The sequence below is a fragment of the Salarias fasciatus genome, chromosome 23 (assembly GCF_902148845.1).
Source record: "Salarias fasciatus chromosome 23, fSalaFa1.1, whole genome shotgun sequence".
In the NCBI taxonomy this organism is placed as follows: domain Eukaryota; kingdom Metazoa; phylum Chordata; class Actinopteri; order Blenniiformes; family Blenniidae; genus Salarias; species Salarias fasciatus.
Window position 1 is genome coordinate 19,257,586 of NC_043766.1, and position 16,055 is coordinate 19,273,640.

The 16,055-nt window shown below is 39.3% G+C and overlaps 2 protein-coding genes across 6 annotated transcripts in view; both read left to right on the forward strand.

Annotated features, from left to right (window-relative positions):
* The window catches only part of LOC115381418 (guanine nucleotide-binding protein G(q) subunit alpha), a 43,417-nt gene extending 38,187 nt beyond the window's left edge, over positions 1–5,230 (forward strand). For 2 of the 4 annotated variants that reach the window (XM_030082769.1, XM_030082768.1), the window contains exons 7-9: positions 653–839; positions 1,901–1,906; positions 4,109–5,230. In XM_030082769.1, the coding sequence (XP_029938629.1) occupies positions 653–839; positions 1,901–1,906; positions 4,109–4,127 (212 nt within the window). In that variant the 3' untranslated portion in view covers positions 4,128–5,230. Of the gene's footprint in view, positions 1–652 lie in introns of all 4 variants that reach the window. The other 2 variants (XM_030082771.1, XM_030082770.1) reach the window with 1 other exon arrangement.
* A 2,870-nt stretch (positions 5,231–8,100) lies between these two features.
* The window catches only part of tle5 (TLE family member 5, transcriptional modulator), a 49,538-nt gene continuing 41,583 nt past the window's right edge, over positions 8,101–16,055 (forward strand). For both annotated transcript variants that reach the window (XM_030082773.1, XM_030082774.1), the window contains exon 1: positions 8,101–8,905. In XM_030082773.1, the coding sequence (XP_029938633.1) occupies positions 8,879–8,905 (27 nt within the window). In that variant the 5' untranslated portion in view covers positions 8,101–8,878. The remainder of the gene's footprint in view (positions 8,906–16,055) is intronic.

A 16,055-nucleotide genomic window follows, 5' to 3' on the forward strand; every position in this document is an offset into this window, starting at 1 on the left:
ACACATAAACTTTAAAGGAAGGTGTCACAAGCCCAGGCTGAAAACAGGGATTTTCTCTCTGTGAGACCAAGCTACTTCAGTACTGTGTGGTTCATAAAACAGTCATATCAATTGCAAGTATGTGATTTATTTCACTTGAGTGAGAAAAATAACAGAAGTATGATGGTGATTAGTTTATTTTTTTTTTTTTTATATTGGTCCTTAAGTATTGTACACTAATAACAGCATGAGAGTATATAGAACCCATCTTTATTTTTAGAAAAAAAAAATGCTTCTAAGTAGTGACAGTGCTATGGCATCATTTGATGTTGAATTAAAATGTAATTGTGATCAGAGAAACTGATTCATAAATATAACTTCAAATATGCCAAAGCAAGTTCAAGGCAAACTAAACCTCAGGAAATTCACCTTTTAATGTTGCAAATATCGTACGACGTCCAGACTGCGATGAAAAGTGGCAGTGCACAGTTTTTTGTTGCCTGACTGAATGTTCTCAAAAAAAAAGAAAAAAAAAAGACTTCTTTAAAATTTCAATTTTACAATTCCAGTGCAGTTTTAAAGCTGTAAATGAAGAGTGCAGTGTGGTTCAAGTTCTCTGTCAGGAGGGCGGCTGGACTGAACCATTAAAGTGTTGTGGTGTTTTGTGTTCCAGGTCCGCAGCGGGACGCCCAAGCAGGCCGGGAGTTCATCTTGAAGATGTTTGTGGACTTGAACCCAGACAGTGATAAGATAATCTACTCCCATTTCACATGCGCCACCGACACAGAGAACATCCGCTTCGTCTTTGCGGCTGTCAAAGACACTATCCTGCAGCTCAACCTCAAAGAGTACAACTTGGTGTGAAGAAAGAGGCCGAGAGAAAAGCAAGCAAAACACCCGCCATCCCCACTCACACTCAGTGCAGAGTCCTGAGATCTGCATGACACATATTGATGCTCCGAGAGGCGAGCGTCTCCTCTCGCTGCACCAGACCAATACTATCCATGTCCTGCTTCTTTAGTTCACTCACATCCCCAGTTTTGAAGAAATGGTTATCTGTTTTGTGGTTATATTACCTGCTCCTCTTGCACATGAAACACATTTGAATATAGCATTCGCGCCATCTGTCCTCATTTTTGGGGGGATTTTTAATTATTATTATTTTTTTGGCTCTTTTAGCTATGGGCATGGATCACTTCTGTTTCTCTACACTACATTATCACTAGTGCATTGTGTGTTGGAGGTGGGTAAAAGGCCTTCTCTAGGTAGAATTAAGTTTCTACGGACAAAAGGGCTCCCACCCATTTTGGTTTAACCTGTGCATGCTCCACACTACAGCATGAGGGCTGGAGGTCGGGCTGCTGACCCTGAACTCTGCTTATCTGCAAAGAGTGACTAATTACAGTGATAAAAACATATAATCAGGCAGTGCTGGGGTGCAGTGAGGTACAGGGTTTCCATGGGTTTGAATTGTTTCTTTGCATTTTCTTGGATTAAAAAAAAATACAAATCTTAACTTTGCCCCAGATCAGAGTGCAATAGCTCTGTTGAATGTAAATAAAGTTTTCAGGCTGCTCACCAAGAGTGAGGGCTACACAGAGACATTTAGATGCTTTCTCCTCGGCTATGTTCACTTCTCTGTTGTATTATTGTTCCTTCAATTGTGGGCTAATTCAAATTGAACTGACTACACTATCCTCATACTCTGCCCTTCATTTTGAGTTGTCGACCTGAAACAAAACAAAAAACTAACAAAATAAGATAAACACTGGTATTTACACACTGTGCATCATTCCCCAGCCCCATGATTCTGTTGCCAAATTATAAGTGTCCATGTTTGGTTTTTTGTTTTTTTGTTCTGTAAATGGAATTGCTTTGCCAGTACGATGTTTATCTATAACATGGTTCACACACATGAAAGAAAAATATCTACAGACTGGTATTCCCAAACCCAAGTGAGAGGTTTCTCTCCCGTCACATCGTTCAGTCGTATTTGACTTAAAATGCACAGTCATCTGTATCACACGTGTAGTCATACTGTGATTTATTTTTTTTCTTTCTTGCTCATTTGTTTCTTTCTTTGATGAGGTTGTTTTTCTGTGCACAACATGATGATTCCAGACTAGCGCTGCCAGTTAGCTTCAGTCACAAGTGTGTCATGATCGTCCAAACCGCTTCTCTCCTTATAATCGCCTTCATTGTTGTTTTTTGTTTTTGTTTTTTAGTTGTTTTTTTTTTTGGGGGGGGGGGGCGGTGTTTGCCATGTTTTTCGACCAACATTTGATAAACTTGTCACAGATAGCGAGGGAGTAAATAATTCTTTTTTGTATGTCTAATTTATCAATCAAAATCTAAGTGTTGTTGATACAGTAAGAGAGACTTCCTCCATAGTTTCAGCTCATAGTTTTTCCAACCATGGAGAGTTTTGGAGGAGTTTTTATACTACTGTAAAATATCAAAACTATTTTATGGACAGGTGTTCTATCTTTCTAATGATGCTTCATATTTTTAGTTGTTGCGTTTCTGATGCTTGACATAGGAAAACGGTTTTCCATTGTCAGGTTTGTGCTTCATGCAAATAGGAAAATGAAAATATACAAAAAAATATATATATACAAAAATACTTTGTGGTGAAATATTTACTGTTTGAGGATGCTTGCATTTTTTTTTTTTTTTAAAGATATGCGTTTTGGTTCTTTGGTACCAATGCCATATCGTGCATCTTGCCTGATAGTGGTTTAAATGTTCCATAAGGTTGAGAGTTAATAGATGGCTATTTTTGTCTTCACAATGTAATTCAGGTAAGTTTTTCATAACTTTTTCATCACAAGGGCTACTCTTAGCAGCTTTGGTAGACATGAAAGGACTCTATGAGTGGCATAGAGCAAACGGTGCAATTACAGAAAAAACGATGAGCAGGGATGAGTCTGAGTCAAATGTTGTGTTGATATATTGTTGAGAAGAAGGGCTGCAGGTTCAGTGAGGAGGAAGAGGAGGGGCACGGCAGTCCACAGATGCCTATGTGATATTCCCGAGGGAGCGTCTGGCAGCTGTTTGGCTCTTCGTTCACTATCTTTTTGCCTTTAGAGGAGGCAAGTGGCTAATGTTAAAGTGAGTGGGATTTCCCAGGTGATGTTTATCGTGTCCTATCTGTTGCACCTTATACCACCTTTTGGCTGCACTCATAACTTAATGTGCCAATTGTCTGGGTTTTTTTTTTCTCCCCTCCCACCATGTGCTTCTGCATATTTGCCTCTTCGTTGGTAGTGTGTCCATGTTTGACTTTGGCATCAGCTGTGCTGACAGGGCTGAGACATTTTGACCTTTTGTGCACACTCAGAGCCATTTGGCTCAGATTCAGCGTCAGAGAATTTACTGCATACCCTGGTGTGTGTGATTGTTCTATAATTGTTTGCCAATAGCTTAATCTTTTTTTTTTTTTCTCCTCCATAGAAAATGTTTTCTTTTAAAGGAATCAACTCTGCTTGTATTTCACCTAGACTTGATGTTGGCTGCCAGGACTCAGAACAGTCTGAACACCATATTTGAGCATCTCTAACACGTCATTGGGCGATCGATGTGTGTTTGTGCTAAGTGCCACATTTTTTCCAACATTAAAATAACACGAAAAATGTTGCAGAGCTCAGACAGTTTGTTTTATTTTTTCCATTGTGTTTTGGTTTCCTGAACCATTAATTAAATTCCTTTTTATGGTCCCATGTAAAGCTTTTTAATCTCGCTTCCAGGGTGTTCATCTGCATTGTTTAGGTATTTGCAAAAACCATGTGCCATAAATTCATAAACTGAATCGTTTGGCATTCATGTTGTTTTTTTGTGTTCGTTTGATAGTAGTTAATTAATTCACTAAAATCAGGTGTGTGTTCAGTTGTTTTGGTATAGATGAGCCGGCAACATTACTTCTCTAAAGAATTGTTTTAAATATTCAGCGAAATGTGTCAGCACAACACTAATGGTTATCAGTGTGTTGCTCAATGCCTTTTCTCTGAGCCAACACACGGTCACTTGACCATTTAATTCTGTTCCAATGATTTTTTTTTTTTTTTAACTTTGATTTATTCAAAAGTACTTTGCAGGTTTCTTTGACAATTCACTACAAACGTGTTAAAACTCAACCCAGGGTTTCATGAAAGAATTTGATTATAAATAGTGCTGATTGAATCTAATATAATGGTTTCCAAAGTATGCTTGAAGCCTCAGTATTAATATATTTATTTACAAAAAAAAAAAAAAACTTTTGTCAAGTGAAGGTACAGACATTTTATTTTGGTAGCTTTAACAGCAAGTGAGTGAATGAAAGCGCTGCGTGTTTACGTCGGACATTCTCCTTTTTTCCCCCACCTTTCTTTCATTTGACTGTAATCGTTTCCCTGGGTCGAAGGCACTGAAACTGCACCACTGCAATGGGCCTCTGTTCTCTGCAACTTAGCTGTCCATACAAGCACGCTTGTGGGTATACTCTGGTGTGTGCGTGCGTGCGTGCGTGTGTAAGAGTACTTTGATGGCTGTTGCTTTTCTTGAGATCCATTCTGGTCAGAGGGATGATCGTACAGTGATATTAAAAACTATCTTCATCTTGTTTTCTTTTGTAAGGTTGACACACCTTAACACTTGTATTTAGGACCACTTAAGATAAACTTTTTTTAAAGATTTAAAATAAACTTTGTGTAGTGGTGTACAAATTGAAAGTAATGTATTTTTCCTTGATTTCTCTATTTTTTCTTTCTTTTTCTTTCTATCTATCTTATCTATCTTTCTTTCTTTCTTTCTTATACCAAATGTAAATTCTGTACAATGAGTGTGCCAATCCCCTTTCTTTGTAAAGCCAGACTCTTAACAAGTGCCAATGTTGTGAAAAATCAGAGGGCCTGTGAATTTCGTGGTCCAGTTTCTAAATCAAACACTAAGTATGTGATTAACTAACAAAAAAGGACAGTTTTATTCTATATTTAATATTAATGATGAACTGCTGTTTTTAAGACAAGTGTCATTTTAATTGCATGTGTTTGTCAGGTTGGGAAGGGAGTGGGAGGGTGAGACACTATTGATGCAACACCCTGGAAAAAAAAGGTGTCTAAATGGTTATTGATTTACAGTATTTTAGCCATATTTCTCTTTTTGTATGTTTCATTTCAACCACTGTTGCCTGAACCTCATTCAAACATGAAAATGATTTTTACATAGCCTTCTCCTTTAAATGTTTTAAATTGGAATAAAATGTTCCTATACTCTCTTTTTGTCTCCTTGTGTTTCCTCTGTCGTGGGAAATCATTTTCTTACACGTGAAAACACTTCACGTTTTAACACCATGCACAAATCCACTTTTAACTCCTTTAAAGTCGATATAACTACAAATAAATCAGCTCATCTAAAGGTCTTTTCTGCAAACTGGAGACATGTATTCACACCGTCTCGCTAAAAAATTGGGTTGATATTGAACAACATTCAAGGTAACTTCAACCTTACACTTTGTGGCGTGACTTGTATAGTTTTAAGTCTCCCATCACTCCCGTTTAGCTCATTAATTTAGCATAATTGTTTCGTATTGAAATAATGTGCATCCTTGCACCTTGAGTGATCTATAACTATTTAATCTGCATTATAGTAAATATGTGTTGTTTGTCAAAAAGTCATGATGCCATTGTGATGGACTGACAACTCGTCAAATATCTACTCTACTGTTCTTTGGCTTCGAACATCCTTGTAATAAAAACCAATCCATTTAAATTTTGTATTGAAACTTCAAGTTATGTTGTTACTTTTTAAAAGATAAAAAGACTCAAACCATACCAACCATTTGTTTGGATTTCAGCTGGTGGCATTTGAATAGGTAGCATTAATCTTTTATTGTCGTATTGATTGCCTCTAAAAAAATATGATAATCCTAGATAGATAGCATTAATTATATGGTAATCGCAACTCTAAGCACACTGTGAACACTGGATGTATAAGTGAGATATTAAACAAAAATGAATGTCCATTTAATAATAGATGCGAGAGATCTGGGTTTCACGTTTGTCTTTATCTCAGCCCTAAATGCTGATACCTAAAGTTGTTTTAAAGCCTTGTTGCATGTGTCTGCTGTTAAATGGTGTAACTTTTAACCTCAGAGTAGACAGAAAATAAATGATTGTTTGTAAGACAGGAGGAGAGAAATGTTACAGGTTCAATTAGATTTGTTCATATTGTGATAATTACATCAGTCATCTCATAGCTATCACTGTGAAGCAGAATTCACCAAGCGCTGGATTGTTCACCCACTAATAGGGAACGTGAGCTGGGTTTAGACCGTAGTGAGACAGGTTAGCTTTACCCTACTGATGATGTGTTGTTGCAATAGTAGTCAGCAATAGCCTCAACAGTAATTGGCATTTACTGTTGTCTTGTGACTTTTTGCAGCTGCGTTGTGACTTCTGGTGATGCATTGTGGCTTTTTGCTGTTGTGTTGTGACTTATTACTGTTGTACGGTGACTTCTGGTGTTACATTGTAAATTTTGGTGTTGTGTTGTGGCTTTTTTTTGTTGTATTGTGGCTCTTTGCTTTTGTAATAAAGAGGAATAAAATTATATGATGTTCCATTAAAACAAGTACTACACAAAACAAAGGATCTGCTTTTAAAAATATTGAGTCAGTTTCGATAACAAATGAAAATAAATGGCTGTATACCAATGCTAGAAGAAACAGTAACTATTTAATGCCAATTTTAACAATATAAATAACTCTCTCTTCGGAGAGTGTCACGCAAGTTGCCAGTTTGAGAGGCTTTAAGTGAGTTTAGACCAGGGTTTCCCAACCCTGGTCCTCGGGGAACACTATCCTGCATGTTTTGGATGTTTCCCTCTTCCAACACACCTGATTCAAATGATCAGGATTGTTATCTGGCTTCTGCAGAGCTTGATAACGAGCTGGTCATGTGAATCAGGTGTGTTGGAAGAGGGAAACATCCAAAACATGCAGGATAGTGTTCCCCGAGGACCAGGGTTGGGAAACACTGGTTTAGACAGCTCAGACTGTGTTGCGCGCACACAACCAGCGTCGCACGTGCATCACGCACACGCGCCACAAGCAAGCATCTCACATATGATTGGCTCTGGAATCCAGAAGTGTGACTATTTAGCCCCGCCCATCGGAGTTGTTCCATCCTGGAACTCTCATTTTGAAAGAAAATAACTTGACCAAGGCATTTTGTTGATGGAGATGACACATTGTTTAAAGATAATGTTTCTTCAAAGAGAGGTGAAAATGGGATTGATTCGTATATTTTCCAGTACTGCAAGGCACATAATAATCAAGCTAAATGTCACTAATGTGTTTAGAACTACAGCAATTAACTGATTTTTTAAATAGTACATCAATTAAAAACAAAAGCTATAGAAATGTCGTCAATTTCAACATTTGAGTCAGCACTCAAGAAAATGAAGAGCAGATTGCATTTAAAGTCAGATCAGTAAACGCTTCTTTGACAAAATGTCAAAAATTTCTAAAATGTAGAATATTTCAGGAGTGTTGTGCTATTCCCCTATTGCCCTTTATTGGGAAGCTACCACCAAGTGAGTCAAGAAAATCCTGGTTTTCAAAAGTACTTAATACAAAAAAAGAAACAAGCCTTTAACATTTCTTAATAGGCATCATGTGATTATTAGCATCTGACACATTATAAGAAAAAAAACCAATTCAAACAAATACGGCATGTTTTATTTATTATGTATGCATTCATGCAATTGATTTATGTATTTTGGGGGAAAATTTAGACAAGCTAAAAGTGTTAGAATCCTGAAAACTATTTCATGCTTGATACTTTTGAGAAACAATGTGGTATGATGATAATGAAGCAGTGTTTCTGTGAGGTGATGAGAGAAATTAGAAATGAAATGTGAGCATTTCCTTCAAAAAGTCATGCTGCCACATATTACTGTCACAGCTGGGCTGCAGCGGTGTGACTAATAAAGCGGCCGCACAGTGATGCAGTGTGAGAACTTGTCCACAAGGGGCGCTCTCAGCTCAGACATGGACCTGAGCTGTAGACCTGCGGTGTGTAGACCGCGGCGTGTAGACCTGCGGTGTGTAGATCCTTTACCCGCCGTGCTCGTGTGGGGCGTTCAGCTCAGTCAGCGTCGCGTCCACCCAGCAGCTCCAGGACTGGACTGACTTTGTGGCTTCACTCCGGCACCCAGCGAAGCTCGGCTCAAGGGATAAAGGCTGAGAGTTGAACTCAGAGCTGGGGGCGGACATTCCCCAGTTTGTTTGTTTTTTCTCTCTCTCTCTCTCTTTGATTTGCGGCGTTCCTCTTGTTGTTGCCGCCCGACGGAACGGGATTCAACTTAAGCGAACCCGCAGACATTTTGTCATTTCTGAGAATTTTTCCCTGCTCATCTTCACTTTCTTTTTCACCAGTGTCGCCGCAGCTGCGTGTGAGAACAGAGACACATCTACGGGGCCAGCATAAGAAAAAGGGGGGGAATTAGCTACGTTCGCTTCATCCAAACGCCGCTGCGTGTGCAAAGCCTCATTAATTTACTTGCGTTGAGTCGCGCGGCTGCCGCTTGTGCGTTCAGGCGGAAAGCTTCACAACAGCGATGAATCATTTGTGACTGACAGCTCTGGGAGAATCTGTTAGCTTTAGCCGGAGAGAAATGCCCCCCCGCTCACACACACAGTAAACCCGGGGCCCGGACAGGCACCGCTGAATGATCTTACATCACCCCGATAACACCACTTATATTCGGAAGGGGTCCGCTGTCGACCGTTAGCTCGTGATCCTGCTAACGCTGGACAGCTCCCGTGAAGGCTGAGCTAGCTTTGGACAAAGGAGCAACAGCAAGAGGACAACATAAACATTTGACCGTGTTTGAGAAGGACTGCAACAAACAAGGAACTGACATGATGTTTCCACAATCAAGACACTCAGTAAGTGCAATTTCATACGTTTTTACCTGCAGCATTTAGAAGCACAAAGTACAGAAGATGAGGTGGATTTATGCAACTTATTATTATTTTTTTTTTTTACACACAATGTTGCAATTAAGTGGAGTTTCTCTAATTGTTTCAGGAGAGAGGGAGTTGACACTTGCTGGTTTGGTTTGTAGGTGCAGTTGCAGGCTTAAGACTGTTAAACTTTCTCTCAGGCTTTTAAGTCATTCTCCATATCTTTTTCTATGGATGTTTTGCAAATTCACAAAAAGAAGAAGAAAAAAGGCAGGTCGTATTGTTCCTCAAAAACCACCCATAATAAAGTGCACACAGTTTCTCTGTAGGTGGGTGTTTTTGTGCTGGAAAAAATGCGCACATCTCTTTTTCCTAAATTTGAAGTTTCCATGGTAACAGAGACTCAGTCCAGGGCATGCATTCATCAGTGATGAAGACTCTGTGCTCATTGGTCAGACATTCATATTTTGTTACTGTCAGAAATGTGTCACTTGTCACTGTACAACTATCCACTTGTATCAGCGCTTCACATTGGAATAGCACATGTCTGCTGTTCCATTATGTGTGGTGTTGCTATACATTTGTGGCCTTTACCGCCTTGTCCTTGCAATAGTAACTATATCAAAGAGAGGTGGTTGAGTAATATAGGTAAAGACAGCTGTTGTGTTGTTAAGACTTATATTGCACTGTTTCTCCCTGGCAACATTCTGTAGCCATCACTAGTTCTTTTACTGCAGAAAGGGTAGGGGTTGTCCGTTGAAGCTTAAACCTGAATGTCTTGTGACATGAATGGTTTGCCCTTTGGCAGTCAGTCTGTGTGGCAGCCTGATTGTGCTGCGCTGTGATGCTGCTGCTGATGTGAGTTTTCAGCCGAGGAAGCATGATGTGAGGATTTGGGAACCTCTGCTTGCAGCTTGGCTTGTCAGATCAGTGAAATCCCGTATTAGCAGTTTGTCCCATCCTCTTCAGCTTCGGTGTCATGAAAACTGAAGTTTTACTCTGTAAGACATTCAGATCTCAAACAACATGCAAGTGATCATAATAAATTTAATTTGATAACTGAGAATATCACTCAGGTTGAAATGTGCTCTTATAGCCAGCACTATTACCTTGCATTTTGTATGGACAGTTCTGTATGAAGTTGCGTGTTGCCTTTGTGGATGGGTTGGGTTTCCTGTGGGTATTGGGTTTTCCTTCAGCAGTGCAAAAATATGTGTTTGAGGTTATCTGGTGACTCAAAATTGCAAATTTGCAGGTGCAAATGTGTGCTCGTTTTTTTGGCTTATTTATTCACCTTTTGATTGAGTAGTGACTTATTCATTTAATGCATTAACCTTTTATTTTGCATTAGGTGTGTATACATAGCATATGAGATAACATGTATGTTGCTCTCTGTTCTTCAACAAGTTTGGGCAAATGCATGTGTAAATGAATAATATGAACCAGAGGGGTTTACAAGAAAAATGCTTATAGGGACTTTCCATTTTGAAATCTACGCTTCTGCTTAGCCGCTCGGTTTCCATTTCTTAGATTTATAAGACATGAACAGAGGAAGTCACCTTTACTTTGAGAGTGTCAGAGTGAATATGGAGCAGTTGTCTTATTGCAGTCCTCAGTGCATCAACACACAAAAACAGTTTCACTCTTGTGTGTTTTCTTTAGGATGCACCTGAATAATTGTAGAATAGCAGCAGTGAGTATCTCTCAAGAAATTTGTCGAATAGGTGATGGAAAAAGACAGTTTAGTCTTAAACTGGGCAACTACATATGCAACTCATTTTTGGAAACATATCATCGCATTGTATTTTTTGTCTTGTTTGGTTTAAAATGTAGTTTGTGTGTGTGTGTGTGTGTGTGTGTGTGTGTGTGTGTGTGTGTGTGTGTGTGTGTGTGTGTGTGTGTGTGTGTGTGTGGTGGGCTATTATATAGTTGAAGGGCAGCTTTTCTTTCACTACCTATGCAAAGTGGTACAGATATTTAGAGTATCATTCTGCGGTTACACCATTGAACAAATGACCATTTCATATTTCAGAAGGATTTAAATAATATAAGATTTATCAGGATGGATTTGAAGCAGTGACCTTGTAACACTCACAAAGCCAATGGTGTGATCCACACAGTACCTTAATACCACCTTTACATTTTCTTAAAACATACAGATGAAAAAATGAATACAGTTTCTTAAGAGTTACATTCCTAAAGCGCGGAACCTTACAGCCAGCTTCCCTTTCATCAGCAGTGATCGTTTGGCAATGGGTACATTTACTGAATTCAATCACAGGACAGTAATTTATGGATAATCTGGTCTTATTGCAGAATTGTGCTGTGTTGTTATCTTCAACAAAACTGCTTGCACTATTCTTTATATTTGTATACTTATTGGTTATAAGATAAACTCAGAGCATGACCTTATTTTGGCTCCACTCAGACTTTAATTTTATTTATGGTTATTTAAGTTCTAAAGGAGCGACTCGGTTGGTATTGTATGATAATTCCTCATCTCTCCTTGTACATATGTGAAAGTGTTCTTAAACAAGAATCTGATCCCCAAAGTGGATTGATTGTGTACCTTTGCATGGCAGCTGCCTCTATTTCAGTTTGAATGGGTGAAAGTGATTAACAGTGTATTGCGCTTTAAGGACTTTTCATCTGATGGAAAAATGCTTTATAAGTAAAACCAATTTATTTGTAGGGCCTGTGTGATTGACTTTATATTTATGTTTGTTGTTAGGGTCTTGGATGATCAGGGGGTTTCTGTATCACTGCATCTGTTTGAAACAATGACACCTGAAACTGACGTTCACATGGTGTACATCTAGTCAAATATTCTGCAACAGTTGTTCATAATTGAATTGCTTGAAAACCAGAAAACAGGTAGTGTTGGATGAGATGACGTGTGTGAACTTTAAGCAGTTGAACAATTGATTATTGCATGTACAACACGTCTGAGAGATAATGATTATTTACCAGCAAAGTGGACCAATCACAGTTTAAATAATGATTAAAAGTTGTTGAAATGTGTAGTTACATTTCTGGAAAGATGCATTTAGCTTTTGCAATTATTCCTACCTATTCCAATAGATTGTTCTCTAAGCTTTGCTGTCCCGCTTTCATACCAAACCCTCCATCCGTTGGGGGAAGTGGTGAAGCAGGAACCTCCTGATGGGCTGAGACCTCAGTCACCTTTTCCAAGGTGAGAGCAGCTGGGCCCCTCTTCTCCCACTTGTCCGCCTGTCTAGGAGGTTGTTTTTCTAATCCAATTGAGTGCCCTTATGCTGCTTGATTAGAGTATTAAGACCCAGCACACAGGATTAAAAATGGGTTTGGGGAATTTACCATGTCTCTTCAGCAGAGCTGCAGCTGGTTTGTCTTTACTGACTTCACTGCTAGTCACTCCAATTCTCCAACAGATACACCTGTGAGCTAGCCGCCCGCCCGCCACCGGGGCTTTATACTGGACATGCATGTGCATCCTCTCTTAAAATCTTGCCTGCCTTTTACTTCTACTGCTGTCATAAGGGTGCAAGAATGGGAAGCATATGTGATACCCATATAGATATGAGTGCCAAAGATAATGAGCTGGAGGATGAGAGAGTAACACTGCTGTCTCATAATGACAGATTGTGGATCTCTCAAACTTCGTCTGTCACAGCTTAATCTGCTCCTCATTTTATTTTCCTTAACACACACTGACTCAGTACACATGGGTGTTTTTTTTTTTCAATTCGATTGAAAACCATCATATTTAAAAGATCTGTGTATACGTGGACGCTAAATGAAGCAAGCCACAGCCAATCCTCATATGCATGAGCCCCAGTTTAAATGGGTTATACAGTATCTTTGACATGCGCAGAAGGTGTCTCTCCCACCTTTCAGGTGATGCTCTGGTAATGGATGGAGAGCCAAGCTGGCTTCATCACCTAATAGTGGGCTGCCCGGTTGCGCGACGTGCTGCCTGGTCATGGGCTGCCTGCTGGTAGTCTATCATGGAGCTGTTGAAACAACTCGCTGTTATGCGATTTGCACCGTTTGAGAACTGTTTGCTCACTTCGGGCTTCTATTAAAAAGTTTTTATCAATCACCATCCAGTTAGATAGATTGATAACTTTATTGTCATTGAAGGTACACATGAAAAACTGCGCACTTAAAACAATTTTGTTGCTAATGACCTGGATTATAGGTACAAAACACCTCTGCTTGTTTTGGTTTTGACTTTCTTTATTACTTCCAGCTGTTTTCTGCGTATGTCATTACGTAACTGCGTACGAGGGAGTGCATGTGCAGAATGAATTACCCGCTCGTATAACATGACCTGCTATCTTCAGCTGTTTCTCTGAGGCATCAGTTGGATTATCATTTGGGACGGGGTAGACTAACTGTCACAGTCCGATTCAAGTGAATTGAATGCAGTTAGGTGTTTATTGAGACATTTACAGTCCGATTATGAGGAGGAATTTTGGACCCATGTAAATGGGGTTACTGACATTAGTGATAAAATTCAGTTCTATCACAAGGTTGCCACAATGAAATGACGCATTTCTTCAGATTTGTAATTGGCAGAAACATAAAATAGACAGTGGCTGTTCCATACTTGATGAAAATGATTTCCTGTGTAGTTTTTTTATTTATTTTTTTTATTTTTTAATACAGACACAATTTGATGTAAAATCTGAGCACAATGATAATAACAAATCATAAGTTTGCTTATAATTGTATCATATTTTTACATGCAAGACTTTTTTGATGGTCTTTTTTTATATTCTTTGTACGATTCTACAAATATTGGATTGAATTCCATGTTGTTAACACAGAACATATAATAAACTTTTGTATTCCTTAGTCTATCAATAAACTCTACCATTTCATATATATATATATATATATATATATATATATATATATATATATATATATATATATATATATTCAACATTTATCCTAAAAGATCAAAGTTATTTTTTTTTCTTGTTAATGAGAGCGGTATGTGTTCAAAAGTAACATTGAAGCCCAGTAGAAGTGCTTCCTTTTTAATGAATTTACTCATGGATTTTAATGGGGTTCATTTTCTTATAAACCAACCTCTTGTTACTGTATCTGAAAAACAGTGCTTATGTCAGATTAGTCACAAAGAAATCTTTGGTTGCTGGGGTTTTTACAGGATTCACGTGCCTTCTCTTTTTTCACTGGGCACATTTAATCCCCTGTTGCAGGTTATGGGCATAGTTCATTGGTTTAAGAGGAAAAAAAAACCCTCATTTGATTGTGGTACAGAGCCTGACCCAGTTGACAGCATTTGCCATATTGTTTGGGTGTTGATTAATCCTAACGCAGCTTCAACAAAGCTGGCTGTCGCGTGAAAGTGGAGCAGCAGAATGGCACTGTGCCAAAGCCCAAGAGTAGCGCGAATAATATGGAGGAGAAATCTCTCAAGTCCCTTGAGCCCATGCTCAACTGTAGAGATGGCCACAGGTTGTACGCACACACAGACACACACCCACACGCACAACCTCCTCCTCCACCGCCTCCTGCTGCTTGTCTTCCTTTATCATGCGTTTCCTCCCAGATCTTATGTAGTGGTGGGAGGGTCAGGGGCAGAGGGTGCACAGGCATTATTAAGCCCACTTGAATTAACAGAACAGCCCCCAGCCTTTCCTCTAAAGCCTACAGCTGGGGGGAGCTTAATCCCCATGGTCCCCTGTCTCGCCCATTAAACAAACTCCCCCCCGCCCCCGCTCTATCGCTCGGCTACACACACACACACACACACACACACACACACACACACACACACACACACACACACGAAAGCATGGAAACACACAAATGTACACCTCGGCTGCCTTCTCGTCTCTGCCAGTAATTATTGCTCCACTACATGCATAGAGATAAAAGGATTTTTCCCTTACATCAACAACGTGCACGCACACAGACACATTCTTACCAGTCTCAAGGGTCTTATCTGCTTTTTGTATCTGGGGAACAAATTGAATGCGGGGCTTGACACACGCAGGCAAGCAGATGTCTGGGTCATTAAGGTTAGGCCAGCTGATTAACATGACAAACGCAGCCCTGCATGCTGCCCCACTGCCTGCTCCAACACCACCACCCCACCCTCCAGGAGGCCCTACTTTGAGTGGCCAACTTGGGGCCATGGGTCACAGGTGATGTTGATTTTTGTGAAGGGCCACAGTGGATGATTGTCAAAGTGCTTCGGGCATGACTGAAAGGAGGGGTGTAGATGGGTGCAGCCCCTCTCTTGTTGAACACACACTTTGACTTTGACTCAGGGAGGTAGCGGAGATACATGTGAATACACATCCAAATGCTGACTTATACCTTCCTCAGACACTTGTCGTTATCAAGCGTACTGGGCAAGCCGCTTCAGATGGGGATCCAGTAATCCCTTTGCGAAACTTCCCAGCGCGGAATGGAGTGATGATGAGCAATGATGTTATTTGGCACAGCCCCCACAACTCAGAAACAGAACAAAAATATAAAATAAACTCTAATGCTAAATGATAATAAACTAACAATGTATGAGCTTTGTTTTTTTTTTTTAAGCGTTAACCTCCAGCACTGTACTTCAAAACCTTATATTTCTGCGACTGTGCTGAAAATATTCTTGTCACTTTGCAGAATTACCATGAATAATGCTTGCCATGTTACAGTGAAAAAAATATTTTAAGATCTGCATTTTGTTGGAAATGAATGCCAAAGATTACATGATGTTTTTATTTACAATATACACATTTACTACTCTTGTTACATTTGGAATTGAAGTGTCAATTTCAAATTCCTAGATTCAGTCCATATGATCTTCTGAAAATGTGTTTTTAGTGGACAGAATGACAGTAATGACCAAAAACTATTTCAGTGATAAATGATGTTACCACTGTATTTATATTTAAAAATAGACTTTACAAACCAGTTAATTCAACAAGCAAGCACAACGTTCAATTTACCCTTTTATGTAATTGCCTTGTGGTAACAGAAGTGTCAGAAAGGTAATCGTACAGAATTATTTTTGTCCATGCACACATTTGCTAATTATTTTTCCTCAACTATATTGTTCTGTTGTCTTCTTTGTTCCTTTTTGCTGTTCACACATGAGCTTTACTGTGCAACACTGGCC